Here is a 17,625-nt window from a genome sequence, read left to right on the forward strand (position 1 = left end):
TTTTCCCTGCAAGACGTAGGTCTAATTGCTTTGCTTAAGCTCATATAAAAACTTGAGTGTGACTTTACTTTGTTAGGTTGCAATAGTCCTTCTGTAATTCAGATGCATTTTGATCTTCAGGGCTTCCTTAGATGTCATTAAATATCTGAAAATATTCCTTGTCCTTATGTTACTAGTGGTTTTAGGTATTTGTGGGGAAGAGAAGGAAATAACAAAGGTTACTGGTTACTGTGATGCTCTGTTTTTCAGTAAATGCATACTTACAAGAACGCTTCAGCTGCGCAGGATATAAAATGTGTCAAGTTTTGCTGACGGTGTTGCGCAAGGTGTTGACTTAGTAGGTGATTGCTAGATCAGACTGTGCTGCAAAACGTAACTAGGTTCAGATTTATTTTTTTAAGTCACTTAAGCATTCTTTCATACAGAGGGAAGAGAAGAATGTCTGTGTCTTAAGAGCAGGAATTGTAAAAGCGAAATGTTCTGTTGGTTTAAGTAAAGCCTTCCCTTTTGCAGCTCTCTCAAAGAATGATTTTTCACTTGTGTGAAGCATGAGAGGTTGTTGCCTGCCTGCTGGGTTAAGCATCCTCTTATGGAGGCATCTGAAATCACCACCTTTCACTAGTGTTTTTGGGTGTTGTGTTGTTATGGTGTTTGGGGGGGCATGGGTGGAGAATTCTTGTTCAGGGGTTTTGTGTTTTAGCTTTCATACACTTGTTGATGAGGGATTTAGAAGAAGTCAACCAATGACAGTGGATTTTGGGATCACTACAGAGAGAATAATTTAGCAATGCTTCCTGATTTCAGTATTAGTTGTATGAATTTGAGATCTGAACCTTTATCCTTTCTTTCTTTCAGAAGAAAGAGCAGCAACTAGGAAATCAGGGGGATGTATGTGCTGACTGTGTTAAATGCCTTCTGTATTTTGGGGGGATGAGGAGGGAGTGACCACAAGACCTCACTTTCCAGGCTGGTTTGGTTTTTCGATTGTCCTTGCTGTTGAGATCAGTTCATGGACAGGGTTTTCCTAAGTAGGTAGTTTTCTCTTTAAGTCAAGCTCTGTAATGTACAGTTAGGAAGTCTGGAGCCTCTGGGTTCCATCCTGATTTAACTGCACATATAACATGGCAAACTGGGGCAGCTTGTATTGGCATGCAGGGACTTGAGGTAGTGTTATTGTAGGCTTCTCTTAGAGAAGCAAGTAGAAAGAGATAATTATAATTTGCTGGTAGATAGTGAACACTTAGCAAAAGTAATTATCATATGCAATGGGAGCTGAACAAAGTAATAAAAACAGGTACATCACAAATAAGTGATATCACAGAATGTTAAAGATGAGGGGGAATTGGCCTTTGTTTCACTAGAGCAATGACAGATCTGTAGAGGTGAGCTGCATTCTCTTCACTTTGTAGAAAATGTTGATATAAAATTTATGTACATATATAATTTCTTCATCTAAGGAGACTTTATTGAATCGACAGATGCAACCTGAAATAAATCCTCTGTGATAATGAATCTTGCTACGTCTTTCTAGTTAAAAGAAACCAATGTAGACATATTTTTAATTCATTAAAGGACAAACACAGATCCATATGTCTGCTCTTCATATAGGTTACCATAGCTAAGCATCTAATTTAGAGGTATATTTTTTCATTTCACTGAAGTTTCAGGTATTTTTAGTAGGTGCTGAAGTAGCTATGTAGACACATCTTTTTTTTCTTTTCTTGAATCAGAGTGTTTCAACCAAAAAAAAAATTACTGGAGCTATCCATTAAGTAGGCTTCTTAGATGAATCTGAAATACTTCATGCCTTACAAAATGAAGTCTAGCAGTACTCTTCTGTCCTATCACCTGGACTAACAAGATTGCCTGATCTGTATGGACAAACCATGTTAATACCTGTAGCAACCATAGGGTCAACAAGCAGATGCTTTGTGTGGAACGTCCCTAAACAATAGAATTCAATATTGCTGCAGACATGGATTATTTTTAATTCTGGCAAATGAGCTATCATGATCATAAAGTTGGGGGCTCATATCCTTCAAAATACCTGCTTAAACTGGTACTAGTGCCTAAACTGATCAGAGATTGATCAAGTCACTCAGTAGAAAGTGGTTTGAATGATTTCACAGTGACCATCTGTCTATAGTTTGCCTTTTGACTGTGAATGTAAGTAGGTTTGTATGGAATTTTGAATCAGCATTTTTAAGATACTTGTTCATTGTCCCATTACTAGTTCTAAAAGTCTCAATATATGTTCTGGTTTGTTTTGTGGTTTTTTCCCCTCTTTTTTTTTTTCCCAGATGATGCAGTTCTAGGGAAAAGAAAGATTTGTCTTCACCACTAGCTTCACACTATCTGGATAGTGAAAGCACAATGGACACTTTTTAGAGTTCTACAGAAATCATCTAGGAACAAGAACATCAGACTTCAAGGAATAACAGACGCCAGAGAGCCCAGAAACTGGTCACCGATAAACTTGATTTTGGCCACACAGCTTGAGAATGAATACCATTGAGACAGCAAAACTTGAAGAGCATATGGAGGGTCAAACCAATGAGACTTCTAATGGCTACTCACGACCTGCTCTCTCAGTCAGTGAAGAGAACAAAAATGGCACTAGCAAACCGAAGGGCTTGTCTAATGGCTTGCGAAAAACGACAAAGAAATACCCTGACTACATCCAGATTGCTATGCCTGCTGAGTCTAGGAACAAATTTCCTTTGGAATGGTGGAAAACGGGTATTGCCTTTGTCTATGCTCTCTTCAACTTGATTCTAACAACTGTCATGATCACTGTGGTCCATGAGAGAGTACCTCCAAAGGAGCTAAGCCCTCCCTTGCCTGACAAATTTTTTGATTACATTGATCGTGTGAAATGGGCTTTTTCTGTATCAGAAATAAACGGAATGATACTAGTCGGGTTATGGATATTCCAGTGGTTATTTCTAAGATACAAGTAAGTAGCTTTTTTGGTGGTGGTTGTATGTTTTCAGAATGTTGATTTTCCTCTTTCACTTTATGCAGAAGAAATTTCATGATAAAATCCACAGCAATACTGTAGATTAGGGCCGGAGGGAAAATGACCAAGGGATGACTTCTTTATGAGATGCTCCATTGTCCATGTTGGATACAGAATCACAGCCTTCTCCTGATTACTGAACTATGTGTTTTTAAATCTAAATTTCTGGTCCTGGTGTTGCCCTAGGAACATTTATTCTGGGCTTTTCAAAACATATTTATTGATATGGTGATGTTTAAGTGTGGGGGGGGAAACATAATGATGTAAAAAATCTCATTCAAATTTGAGGTAGAATCTAGTGCCCTCTACAGCTACACTAGAAGCTTTTTCCTTTGTCTTCATTGCTTAAACTTAGAGATAATTTAAGTCAAGTGTGTGGTCATAATATAGTATTAATAAGAAGGTCACTGAGGCAAGGAAAACCGTGCCTGACTTCACACTTGAGTGGGACTGGAGCTATGTTGAATTGGTTGGATAGCTTTGGTGGGAGCTTTAGTGCCTTCTATTAGGGACTGGCAAGATGAAAACGTGAAGAAAGGTATTTCTTTTTAAATTTGTATTTTTGGTATTTGTTTTAGAACAGTGTGATGAAGAGCAGGAGGCAGGGCTGCTCTTGAATTCTAGCGTTTCGGCTGTGTAATAAAGCTGGAGCTCTAAGTGTTAATGTAAATTCTACATGTGAACTTTGTTCTCAGTCTGTTCCCTTCCTTTCAGATCAATAGTGGGACGCAGGTTTTTCTTTATAATAGGAACTTTGTACCTGTACCGCTGCATTACTATGTATGTTACCACCTTACCTGTGCCTGGAATGCACTTTCAGTGTGCACCCAAGGTAAGACATTTGTGTCCTGCTTCTTGCTTTAAGTCTCTGCTGGAGTGCTTAGTGCTTATTAGAGCAGACAGGGGACAATGCTCTTAGTGTTGTTAAACACCACAGATTATTTGCAGTTGGTTGTCTTCAGAAACATTGTGATAAAGCAAAAGTTGCATTGTACAGAAGGATCCTCAAGTTAGTGCTGCAGTTAAGATGCTTCAAAGGAAAGTGGCTGTGTTGAAATAGTGCTGCTGCTGAATTAGTAAACTTGCTTTGAAGGCTCAAGCTAATCGTTGTATTACTGTAGCAATAATTTTTCTTATGTGACAAGATTATCTAAGGACAACATGGTGATGCATAGACCAATGTGTAAGCTTGTGCTTCAGTGTCCTGTTGAGAGTCCACAATATTATGTCATGCTTTGGCCTGTTTCTCACAGCTCTCCTGTCAAGAGCTGTTGCAATACATGAAGTCAACTGCCTGTCTCTGCTTCCAACTCACAAAATGTATATAAATGTGACTAAAACAAGTCAGCTATTTAAATGAGCTGATACAGAAACATGTACATCCTAGTATTTCTACATGAACATTAAAAAAAAGTGTAGTTAAGTACTAACACAAAGGAATTTTGTTACTGTTGTTTTATGTTACTAAGGAAGTTGTAGTCATATAACTGTTATGGAGCAAACTGGACCATCTTGCCTGCACTGCAAGAAGAGTGCATTGTAGAGAGTAAGAAACAGTTTGGTTGTGTACTGCTGAAATAAGTGTTTTGAGACCAAAAACTGTCAGTTTTATTGGGGGTAAGTTTATCACTTCAAGACCAGTAAGATATTCCTTCCTGTGAAGTACAGCATCAGGTCTATGCAGTCTTATTCTTTCACACTGGGACAATTTAGGAATATAGTGTTTGAACTACTTAAGTATCAGTATTGAGAGAACTTTACTTGCCTACCATATGGCAAAGACTCAACTGTTTTGGGAAATTCTGTAGTAGACTGATCAAGGAGTGGGAAGAGGTAAGCACAGGAAAACAAATGTCTCTGGAAATGTCTTTGTAGTACTGAAAGGATTAATTACTTGGAACTCTTAAAAAAAAAACCCTCCATAGTTTCTCTGAATTTCCCTTTTTGTCTAATGTGAATATTTCTCTGATTATGGAAAAGTCAATTATCCCTTCATCTTGTTTGGAGTTTTTCTAGAGTTAATCTTTAAACAGATAGATAATAGGCAAACACTTAGTTTCTTCTATGAGAAATCAAAAGCTATTAAAAAAAAAAAAAACCAACTCTAAATTGAAGTCCTGGCAGAGCTTATAACCTAATCTAAAACTAAGCAGGTTTGAAGTTTTTGTCGCATAGATGCATTGCTCAGCTCTCAACAGACTGTCAGAAGCAGCATGCAAGGTTGGTACTATATGGGAACTAGTTTTGATGAAGGAGTTTTGTCTACTCTGTAAATAGCTATTATGACTTACCTGACCTTACCAATCTTCAGTGTTTACTCTTCCAGTGTATTTTGCATCTCATTCTCATATAAGGCAGATTTTAAAACAGCCTGGGAAAGCAGAGAGAGAATGCTAGCGTTAACAAGCTGATCTTTATCACCTGTCAGCTTCTTATATGCATGCTTATGTTGAACATATGAAAGACAAAGAAAATGAAGTTATCTTGGGTCTTATTCTCCCCGTCTCCCTGAATCTACATATGTTTGGACAAGAAGTTAAGTCATGGTGGATTAAACTCTCATACCTTTTTTTTCTGGTGTTGCAGTTGAATGGAGATTCTCAAGCCAAGGTTCAGAGGATCCTGCGTCTAATTTCTGGTGGTGGTCTTTCCATAACTGGATCACACATCCTGTGTGGAGACTTCCTTTTCAGTGGTCACACTGTGGTGTTAACGCTGATCTATCTGTTCATCAAAGAGTGTAAGTGATGGTGCTTCTACACACTTTTCTTTATCCAAATCCCTTGTATTGAGAAAATACAAGACAGAAGTGCATGTAAAACTGTTGCCCTTCAAAGTTACTAGTTAGCGGTATGCAAGTTGTACCTGTACCACTTTGAAATAAAAATCATGACTGAGCAAAAATGGAATATGGGTGTAGTGAAAGTGGTGTGGGCTTTAAGAGTCTAATATGACTAGATATGTCACTTTTGTCTCTGTATAAAAGTGTTTACAGGTTAAGTGAAGCAAGCTAGCTTTTCATTATTTGTTGAAAGCTTATCCAGATTTTGGGTAGACTACAGTTAACTATGCAGATTAGCTCTGTTTTCTGTTAGAGCCTCCTACCTATTGCACTTAGTTGGTAAGAATTTGGTAAGCACACAGAAGACACAGGGTGGAGTCATGCTTTCCCCCTTTGCTTTGCATTGCTGTGGGGCCTGGGCGGGGGGGCAGGAAATCTGTCCTGCACACACAGCATTGCTTGAGAATTCGGTGCTCAATTCTCCACAGTTTCTGTCCAAAACATGGTGAGCAATGCTTCCACCCTGGGAACTTGGCTGCTCATTAATGCATAGTGGGGAGTTGAGGAGTTCCCTTTCCAGTTCAAATGTTTGGAATTGAGTCTTCTCTCCTACTGTTGTATTCCAAGCTATGCAAACACTAGCTTGGCTCATGGGAATTCTCCCTGAAACAAAAATAAGACTAGCCAGCATTAGTTGAATGACTTAAACTGTTGATGGAGGGAAGTGTTACAGTACTACATACTTCCTTAAACAAAATCCCACAATTTAAGAACACTGCTTTAATATGACATACTTCAATTCTGTGGATGCAAGACATTCTTCCAACAGTAGTTTAAGATGATGATGATAGCCTGTTGATTCTTAGGCCTAGGTCCTTCTTGTGCAGTGAACATTTCTGGGGGAATGGCATTTGTAACTAACTGACATTAATGGAAAGGTTTTAGGAAAATAGCTTAATAGCAGACTTGTTTGCCTTGTTTTGTGTATGTTCCTGCAGCCTAATGTTGGTCACATACACTTTAGAGCCTTTAGTACCAGGAAAGATGCAGATAACCCAGTATTTTGGGGCTAGTATAGATCCTGTACTTCAGTCATTAGGAGCTGGAGAAAATGTACAAATTTATGTAATAAGCCCTTTGCTGCCTAATTTTTGGGCACTTATCTTGGTGGACTTGTGCTTTATAAATGAGAAATGCATGGACTTCCTTTTTCTGCCTCCCATACTATCAGCAAAGTGCTGTCTGAGCAAGGGCTTAAGCCATATGATTGCTGTGAATTAGGCATCGCTTATGGTATTCTTTCCTGCTCTGTAGATGTCTTCAGTACAAGATGCATTCTGAGGTTCTTTCTGGCTTAGTGGACTTTTAGCTCTACTTCTCCTTTCATCCTTTCCTACTTCTAAACTTACTCTCCTGCACTCTAGATTATTTTAGTTTTTTTGGTGTGCCCAGAATAGTGTTTATACCTCAGTATCTCTGTTTTACTTGGGATGGTTTGCATCAGCTTCTTGATGACTTGACTCCTTACAGTTTCTTCCTTTTTCTTTTAGTTAATTGCAGACAAATCAGGATCAAGTGTTTTGGAGAAAGTTAAGATGATTTGTGGTTTTGACACTTGCACCAAAATTTAAGTCCTCCTCCAGTAACTATTTTGCACAGGCCTTTCAAACAACTACTGAGGAGGCTTGTTGAGATCAGTGACTTTTCTGCTGGTATTGTGTGAAAGTAAAGGCTGACCATTGCCCCACAAGGCAAGGGGTGCCAAAACCTCCCACTGCGAGTGAAATGAATCCCATTAGCCTGTCAGAAGTTATGAATGGTCACTGTGACACCCAGGGCATTTTTCAATGGGGAAAGAAGGGCAGGAGAACTTTTCCACTGAAGTGCTTAAATGTAAATGCACTCTGAAGAATAGCTTCACTCCTATCTGTTAATCTTTAATGAAAGGGTATGAATTCACATACTGTACTTTTCCTGTACAGTGTCTTCTGTTTCACAGAACAGAGGCTTCATGCAAGATAGTTAAAAACCTAGAAATTAAAACAGGGGTGTCTTTTCCTGGAACCTCTACTTAGATTATATTCATTCTAGATATTTCACTGGGGTATAAGTTGAGCATTGACTGTAAAAAGAGCAGAGATGCAGTACACCTGAGTGAATATCTTACCTGAAGTGTATATCTTACGTGAATTCGGTCTCTTCCCCTGCACTCCATACCCTAAAAGTGATTTAGCTGCAAAACTTAATTTGATCAGAAAATTATAATGGTGCTGATTGCAAGCCCATCTTGGATTCATTTCACAGAGTTAAGAACTCAGTAAGTTTGCATAATTCTTTACTCTTGTTTCCTGTACCAAAACAGTGCTCTTGCACCAGTGTGGTATAAATTAGTTGTGCTAAACCTTAGGAGCCATAATTTCTATATTTTCTTTTAACTGTTCTTCTTCCCTTTGTGGTTGCTGCAATAATGTATATGGCTTCTTTTCTGTGTTGTGTGTTTTTTCTCCCATCACTTCCTCATTTCACAGATTCACCACGTCATTTCTGGTGGTATCACTTAATCTGCTGGCTAATGAGCGCTGCTGGCATAATTTGTATCCTTGTTGCTCATGAACACTATACCGTGGATGTCATTATTGCTTACTATATCACCACACGGCTTTTCTGGTGGTACCACTCAATGGCTAATGAAAAGGTGAGTGACAATACACTTTTACTATCAATGGATAACCTGCATATGTTAATACTGCTCAAAAGTAGTTCTCAATTTTGAAATGAAAAGAGATTCCCTGTTGAAGTTGAAACAGATTGGGTCAGGAGTTTCACTTCACTGTGGTTTAAGTGTTTAATGGGTTTAGAGTTATTTTTTTAAATCTGTCCCTATTAAGTTAGTTCAAAATTTTTTCCTTTATTTTTTAAATTCCTTATTTTGGCTTAATGTGGAGCAGGTTGGTTGGTTGGTTGGTTTGGTTTTTGGGTGGTTGGTTTGTTTCTTTTACTCCAGGGTTTTATTGCTGTAGTTGAACAGCCCTTGTTTGTCTAAGCTTACCAATAAACAGTACTTCAGTAATTCCTGGCAAACCCAAGTTAACAAGACCATCCTAAAACTTAGTGACAGTTCTTCTGACACTAGAATTAGATTGTTCAAAAGGTGTCTGCTACAGTTTCAAGAATATTTTCAAGCAGAAACATAGCTCTCAAGCTGTTTTAAACCAGTTTTCAGCTATTAGTCATGAATGGAAACATGATCTGCCTGAAAGGGCTTGTGTTCAAAAAGACCTGAGTGCTTGGTCTCCTTAAACTTAATACAGCACCAATGCATCCCTTTGAATTAAAAATGCTCAGTTTGTAGTGTACTTTTGGATTATGATGTATACACTCAGTACTCTTTCTAGGCTAAATTCACTGTGGTTTTGCAGAAATGCATGAAAATACTTCATTTTTGTAGTTGTCATAATCAGTTATAATGCTTTCAACTGACTGTCTGTTTCCTTTTCCTCTTTACCTACTTGTGCTGATACAGACTTTAAAGGTGTCATCGCAGACAAACTTTCTCTCTCGAGCATGGTGGTACCCAATATTTTATTTCTTCGAGAAGAACGTGCAAGGCTCAGTTCCTTGCAGCTTTTCCTGGCCCATATCTTGGCCTCCCAGTTGCTTCAAATCTTCATGCAAAAAGTATTCACGGGTTCAGAAGACAGGAGAGGACAATGAAAAATCTACCTGAAGCGGAGGAGGAAAGCATCTGCTTTGTTTTGTTGGTGGTTGTTTTGTGGTTTGTTGTTCGGGGGTTTTTTGTTGGGTTTTTGTTTTTTGTTTGGTTTTTTTTTACCAAAACATTAATGCTGTAACCAAAGCTCTTAAGAGGACTACACTAACTGAAGAAGTGGACCAACATTCTGTGCAATTGATTGGAAAGACAACTGTAGAGACACTTAATGTTTTCCTATCATTTTGCTGTGCAGACCTATTCTACTCTTCAGTGCTAACAGAATGCACCACAGATGGGATTATTACTTTTTTTTTTTTTTTTTCTATTAAAGAAAAAATGGAGCAGGACTTTGCTTTACTATTGAGACAGCGGTGCCAAAGACCACATTAACACTTTCATTGTTAACTATCACTCATCCACAGAAGCACCCCCAAAAAAATCTCAGCTTCAGAGTACTGGAGTGCATAAGGGCAAAACCAAACTAAAATGTGAAGGCATGGTAACAGCATATAGAGATATATAAAAAAACCCTGAACACAGCTGTGGGAAGTGCTTTGTTGCTTATGAGGGTTGAGCCTTTGCATGACTAGTACAGCTGGAATTGAGCCTTGACTTTTTCTACACTCTGCGGGTATGAATATCTTACGACCCTACAATGCTACTTACCATCATTATCTTCCATATATTCCACTATATACCAATTTTTACATTTTTATTAGAAATTTTATATTTAAACTGTTGTGCTACATGAGGACTCTGCAAATTACAAATAGCTGCTAACATTAGAGCTCAAGGAGCCAAAAATTTTATTGTTAAGAAAGATCAGAGGTTCTAAGTCTTTCATTGCAGCTTGGCCTTGTGTATACAGCTATCCAGTGCCTATCAGTGTATGTGCCTGCATACACAAAAGCACACGCTGCTGTGTAGTTGAACACCTCCTACTAAACAAAGCTACTTACTGGAAAGAGTGATCTGACAGTTCTTAATTCAGGAGAAGTCCTACGATCTCACCTGCTTGAGGAAGGCAGGGCCAGGTCCAAAATGGGGCTATATTTAAAAAACTTTTACATTTTAGTAGCTATCTCCTGCTGAAACTATGTAGCAGGTTTGCTTGGGAACTTAAGAGTTCTGCATTGAATTTCTTTTTTTACTTGTTGGCACATATTTCTGTGACTTAAGCTTCAAAATAAAGTGCCAAGGCAAATACCTTCAACAGTAGCATTTCTTCAGTTGTTTCCTAGACCCATTTCATACTGAATGACACTGTGGTAGAACTCATATGCAGAATACTTTTTCCCCCCAGGGTTTCAGTCCAACTAAAATGGTTGCTCAAGCAAGTTGGCTGAGAATTTGGGAAACGACCATGGAGCAAACGTGTAACAAACCCAAACTAACCTGGTTCTTGTTCGGTTTTACTGTTCTGTATTGTTGGGAAGGCGAAGTAGAAAATTAGCATACCTTGTTTAACCATTTGTGTTCTGTATTAATTTCTGCAGGTCCATTTTATTTCCAAATCTTCAGTGAAACCTGATGACAAAGATAAAATTGCATTGTGTTGCAGTGATGCTAAGATGAAAGAAGTGCTGCTTATTTTAAGAATATTTTGAACTGATTGACAAGCGTGAACACAGTTTATATATGAACAGATTGTTTTTAAAAAATCCAGTTGAGGTTACAAAATGCAATACAGAGCATTCAGATGTGATTTATTTTTTTTTCCAGTTATGGGGATCAATTGCTATGACTTGTACCTGAGGATATCCTTGATTTGCATTTCAAGTAGTTTTGTGCATTATCAAAAGTAATACAATAAACGATGTTCCTTACAATACATCTTTCGTAAAATTTAGCTAAAAAAGCAACCCCAAATTCTCCTGATGTTTGGTGTTTTTATTTAAAATGAGGTTCTTTAGAACGTTAAAACATGCCCCTGGGAAGTTTTGTGTGCATGGGCATACTGGTGTTTTCATGTGCTTGCTGGAGCAGCTAAAAAGCCCGTGTCAAAACATTTATATGAAAGTCCTTTGTATCATATAAACAAATGTGTTCAGTTCCCAAGATTCTCTCTTGTAAATCTGCCATGAAATATCACTGCTTCATGAGGTATATATTTTATTTTAAGTTTTTTAAGTGAATCCTAAGCTTTGTGATACCTTGGGTATGGTCATGTTTAGCCACCTGGAGTGCTACTATTTTTATTTAAATTATTTTCATCAGTGGTAGCCATGCCTTGAAAATTAACATGATGAAACTCACTCCAGTAAGCAACTTGAGCAGTGCTTTTCATCTGCTGGCTGAATAATAAATACTTCACTATGCAGACAATTAGCTGTCTTGGCTAAGCACCACCATGTCTCAGTGGGATTTCTGTAAAATATTCTCAAAGTAGGTTATCTTCATGCAGGATGAGATCTTTGGGTTTGTTTGTGGGGGGGTTTTTTGCACTTATTTCTGGATGGAAAAAATGAATGATGAACTAGAACCAAGTAAAGCTGATGCTTTTGTTGGGCAGCGTGGGCTTTCATTCTACTGGTGAATTTGTTGGAAACTCCTTTAATGATATAAAAGAAAAGTTTAAATGGCAGCCCTTGATCAAAATACTTGATTCTTGTTCTAGCTCAGCCCTCCCTTAAGTGCTTTCATTTTCTCCATCGTATCAAAGCTCTCAAAATGGCACATGTGTTTAATTAGAAAACCCCACCTCTCTTTCAATAGCTGTAAGTTGGTTTTGCTAACTTGGATGGTGCAGATGTACTTAAAGACTTCTTAGGCCTGTATGTAAGGTGGTGAAGTGGGGTAAGTAATGACAGATGCTAGTACTTGTTTGCTGTGGTGGTTTATCCACTGCAAGCTGCAGGTGGTACATAAACTGTTCTTAAAATGAACTTGGTGATCATTGTATCTAAACACTATGAAGCTGAAGACATGGTTTCTTCCTAAGAAGAGGATTGCAGTGGCTAAAACGAACAGGAGAAACTTAAACTTCATGTAGGTGTACAATGAAGTGATTAGTACCTTATCTAGGCTGTGTACACCGTGTTTTGCAGTATGTCACTAACTTTTTTTCCTAGAGTTTCAGTCTTTTTTTCTAAAAGATGTTACACGAGGTGCACCTGTCTGTAAATACTCTTTTTCTCTCCTGACGAGCATTTACAAAGTCAACTTTACAGGCACTTGAAAAGAGGGAAAAAAAAAAAGAAACCAAAACTAAAAGGCAGTGCACTTGTACACCTGGTATATTGCTATGACTTGGATGCTGTTGAATGCTTTATAGCATTCTCAAATGCCTACTCTAAATTTAAGCCTGCCCTTAAAAAGTTATCTTCAGCATTTAAAGAAATGTGCTGCTACATGATCATGCTTCAGATGCTTAATTCTGGTGCCAGGAGAGATGAACATAAAAATGGACGTTTTTATGGTAGGTGCTTTAGCACTCCCATGTGGACATACGTGGTACAAAATGTTAGTCATTCATTGCTGTTGGAAAGAAAACTGCAGGTAGGGTAGCAGCAAAAAAGAACTGTGCTAAATATTATGGCCTTTAGTATTAGAATTTTTTCCCCCCTTAAAAACAGGGAGGTAGAAGAGAAGGAAAGAAAAAATGCAGGCTGTATTTGTATGTTAAGTGTGCTGCCTTCATGTAAGAGGGAAATGAAGCTCAGTAACACAGATAGAACTGAGAGGTATTTTAAGATGTGAGAGAGAATTCTCTTAAGCAGATTATTGCAAATCCACTTATCTGTGTCTTAAATCAGAATCTGCTTGAACTCTGGCTTTCTCCCATCATTAGTCCCTGGATAGGCAATTTATCTTAAGTTGTCTGGTACTAATCCAAATTATTTTTCTCTTTACAGTGGATATGAAGTACAATTTAAAGTTCTAGAGACCAGATGCATTAACTTCAGTGAAGGGTGAAGCGTTTCCATTTATTTAAATGAACTGTTCCTGCAGTTTAGTTGTGTGGTGATTGTTGTTGGTTGGCTGGGATTTTTTGGTGGTGTTGGTTTTGATTTGGCTTTTTTTAAATACAAAACCCCCCAAACTGAACAAGTATCTTGAAGATTCGTGGAGTAGTTCTGAAAACACATCCAGTCGATGATTTTTCCTTTCTTGTAGACTTAATAGCTGTAAAGCTCCATTGTTATCTTAATATTTTTACCATATATGTGATTTAGATTTACATAGAAGTCTTCTACAGGCACACTAATTTAGAGTGACACTTTTAAGATTGAACACTTCTGAATTGAGTGTTCTATACCAGGCCTTAAAAATAAACACTTCTGTGGGACACTATTGAGACAAGTATGAGCTGCTTAAGTGCATGTGAGAAAAAATCTTTACTGTGCCACTGAAGTAACTTTGTTTGTAACTTAGCCTTCACATATTAGTTCATGATGCATCCCAGGATCCAAAAAAATTACAGTTGTGCTGAGAAACTGAGGATGAACACATAGGCTTTTATTCTAGTATTTGCAAGAAAAAGAAGAGGAAAACATGGGATTAGATGGTGATCATTATCTTGGTTTTTACATGAAACTCAGCTAAAACTGCACCTAACTTAAGTAATGTAGCATTAAATTATGTGCAATAGTGCTGCCAAAAACCCTCTAAGGAAACAGGCAGTATTAAGCACTTGGTTCTACAGTACAGATGTCTGCTGCAGACTGTGCAGGTTCTCATCCATAACTTGCACTATAAAAATAAAACCCAAGTCAGTGAGAGATCCTTGGAGATTTTAAAATATTTAAATAGTTAGCAAATTTGCATAAGCTGCTCCTCCAACCTGTCTCTAATAGTTTCTAAAACAAGAATCAAGTGCTGCAGTGCTTAACACATACTGAAGCACTTTCTGATTGGCTCGAGTTGCCATGGATTTTGCCATTTGATTAAATCTTATTAACCTAGAAAGCAGCATATCAGAATTTCAGGCTAAGTGCAGCCTGAAACTTAAATATTGTAGCAGAAGGTTCTAGTTTTGAGCCTTTTTTTGTGGGTATGTAAGCTTTCCTAACAAAACATTTAGAATCAGTGATCTTTTAAGATGAAGTGACAATATTGTGCAGTCTCTAGAATGTATATAAAAATAGTAATGTTGAGAATTCCTTCTCTCTTGGTGAAGGTGCTTAAAAACTTAGGAAGATTTGACTTGTTTTCCATGAAAATATTTTAATTCCTAAGGACCTGGTGTTTAGCAAATATTATGAGAAGTTTTCGATGGCTATTCGCTGTGGGCTAACCTTTAACTTAAAAGATGCAACCAAGAGAGAAGAGGGCAGACCACTTCTTGTTGGAAGAAGTTTGTGACTTTTGGAGTTCAAATTGTACAGTCTTTTCCAAATGATTCTGTACTGGTTGGGCCAGGCCTTCCTCTGGATGAGTGCAGGTTTTTTGTCCTTTAGTTCCTGTTACTGTTCTTAGTTCTGGTAAACAACAATGGGGAGGGGGAAAAAGTACATCTATTGTATACAGTGCCTAAAGTGTTTTTAGAGTTTTTCTAGCAGAAATACTCTTCTTTCAAGCTATGTCAATATAATCAGCTTAAGCTTCTGTCTGACCTTTGCATAATAAGGTGTTGAGGAGGTTAGCTTTTATGAAACAGCAAAAACTTAAGGAAGAATTTCCTTTGTCAGTTGAGACCAATTTTAACATAACTTTGCTAAAATGTGTTTGATCTTGACTTCTGGCTTCACTTTTTTTGCTTTTTAATTAGAAGTGGTCAGGGACTAGTCTGAAGCTGGGGAACCAGGCACCATGCACACATGCATGTCTCTCTCTGGTATATGCATAAGATGCCACATACAAGGCAAGCTTCTTTGGGAATGTAAATTATGGTGTACTTGCATGGTAACCAGCTGTGAGCTACCTTTGCTTGTCCTTTTTAGCTCCTGTCTGACCAAGGGCACAGTTCCAAAGGTGGCAAGAGCTAAAAAATGTAGTGATGCTCACTCACAAATAAGAAAACAGGGGCTGCGAAAAGACATCACTGTAAAACCAGTCATTGAAGTGCTGTGTTCTGATATGACACAGTCTATAATCTGCTGTTACCTCAAGCACGTGGGTTGCATTTAAAATGAGTAGGTTTGTTTGCTTTTCAAATAATTATTATTGATGGTTTTAATTAGAAGTGGAAGGAATGCTGAGAGGACATGTAGGAAATTTATCTCCTGGTGTTCTTTTACCTCTGCCAGTGAAGTATTTATATCTGGACTTCAAATAATATTGCTAAATTCCAGCCCCTCTTATATTTTGAGTAACTTTGTTACTTCAGTAAAAAATGGTTTTGCATTCCAATATTTTTCATAGTTGGTTCGCCTAGGCTGCTTTGGGCTCCTGTCTTTTAACTGCTTCTATTAACTATCTTTTCTAAGCATCTCCATACAGAAGAGTAGGATTTGTGTTTGAGAAGGCTCCAAAATTTAACACCAAAGGGTAAAAGTCTTCTCATGAGATACATCTTCGTGTAATTTGAAACTTGAAATTACTTTCACGTACAAAATGTAACATCCTAGGGTTTACTTTTTATCTCAGGAATCAGTTCTTGACCTTTAAATGTTTAGTTAATTTGTGGTGGTTTTCCTGATTGAGGAGAGCATGGATGCAATGTGAACAAGACAAATTCTGGCAGTTTTGTGGGGCCAGGGTCACGCCTAGGAACCTGAAGGAAACTATGGTTTGATGGCTCTGGTCCTCATGTTTTGCTTGTCTTTAAGAACAGCTCTGAGGACTTCTGTAAAACCAGTGCAGGATGTCACATCTAACTGCAATATGGCTTCATCCTCATCAAGTTCACAACCTTTCTTGTGTGATTTTTGCCTAGGTTGCTGTATTTCTGTGCAATAATTGAAGCAAAATGCCCAACCTAGAGAAAAGTGGTTGGCTGCTGAGGAACCCTAGATGGTAATAGAGGAATGTTGTAATGCTTGCACAATAAGGATCTAATATATGGCCTCTTTCACAGCCTTAAGGGCCAGTTCTGCAAATGCTGTACAGCATTAACACTGCAGTAGCAAAAGGCGCTACTTAAAGACCTTCTGTGCTGCAGGTTCTACTAATGTTTGCAAGCTGGGCCTCATTTTTACATAAACTGCTCAGAACTAGCAAGAGTTGGCTTTTATTTTGCAAATTTTCAGGATGATGCTCTCTAGAGCTCTTTTGGTGAAGTGGATGACAAATGAGTGCTGTGGTTTGCTGCATGCCCTGGGATACTAGAGTTGTGATTGGTAAGACACTGCAGTCTGTTCACTGTGTAAAAACAATGTATATTGCACTAGCTGTACTTTAGGAAAAGCAATAACGTGAGCATCTTGTAGCTTTTTATCTCCAGAGGTGCTATCTGTCTTAATCACTTGCACTGATGACCATGAATTTGGTAAAAAAATGTGTTAAAGAATTTGTCTAATGTGGTTTACTCAGCACATACAAGTTGAAACTTTGTGGTCAGCCTGTGTGCAATAAAATGCAATACTTTGTTGGGCTACTTACAGGGCCACACACCCCTTTAAAAATCAAAACCCTCTATCCATTTATGGTGCTAATGATTTCCTTAAAACTGTCAAGAGCTGGTTGTTTTCTTCTTACCCATGAACGTTAAGGAAAGCTGTTGTGACACTTTTTCAATAAAGCAAAATTTCTCTATTTTTAAGCCTGTTCCAGATGCCTTTTACATAAACATGACCCTTCTGTTCTATGTAAAACCTGCAAAATATCACAGTAAGTATTTTTAATGCAGGAAAATGTTAGGAATGTGTATGGTCTAGCCTACCAGTCCAACATTAAGTTTTCATACATGCTTAGGAGACTTAATCTTCTGAAACTTGATCTAAAATGTAAGAATTGTATTAGGTAGCATTTAAGGCATCAGCTAAGTTAATTAAAAAAATCTTTGTCATCATTGATAAAGCCTTGGAGGCAGAGAGGGAATGTGAAATGGACAAAACTGCATTAGGAGCACATTGATTATGCAATGGAGTTCCATCTTCTGATGAAATTTCAGATGAACTAACTTGTGAAAGAATGTGACCGCATACCCATGACAAAAGAACAGAAGTGAAACTTGACAGACTTCTCAGGGCAATTCCAAGAACATCATAAAAACATGTGAAAGAGCCTTAA

The 17,625-nt window shown here is 37.9% G+C and overlaps 1 protein-coding gene across 4 annotated transcripts in view; it reads left to right on the forward strand.

Annotated features, from left to right (window-relative positions):
* SGMS2 (sphingomyelin synthase 2) overlaps positions 1-17,148 on the forward strand; it is a 40,126-nt gene extending 22,978 nt beyond the window's left edge. For all 4 annotated transcript variants that reach the window (XM_068136886.1, XM_068136887.1, XM_068136885.1 and 1 more), the window contains exons 2-6: positions 2,301-2,956; positions 3,734-3,851; positions 5,606-5,759; positions 8,330-8,496; positions 9,325-17,148. In XM_068136886.1, coding sequence (XP_067992987.1) covers positions 2,502-2,956; positions 3,734-3,851; positions 5,606-5,759; positions 8,330-8,496; positions 9,325-9,528 — 1,098 coding nt within the window. In that variant the 5' untranslated portion in view covers positions 2,301-2,501 and the 3' untranslated portion in view covers positions 9,529-17,148. The remainder of the gene's footprint in view (positions 1-2,300; positions 2,957-3,733; positions 3,852-5,605; positions 5,760-8,329; positions 8,497-9,324) is intronic.
* The last annotated feature ends 477 nt before the right edge of the window (positions 17,149-17,625 follow it).

The sequence above is a fragment of the Melanerpes formicivorus genome, unplaced genomic scaffold, assembly GCF_026170545.1.
Source record: "Melanerpes formicivorus ecotype bairdi unplaced genomic scaffold, bMelFor1.0.p_v2 SCAF_4, whole genome shotgun sequence".
Taxonomy (NCBI): domain Eukaryota; kingdom Metazoa; phylum Chordata; class Aves; order Piciformes; family Picidae; genus Melanerpes; species Melanerpes formicivorus.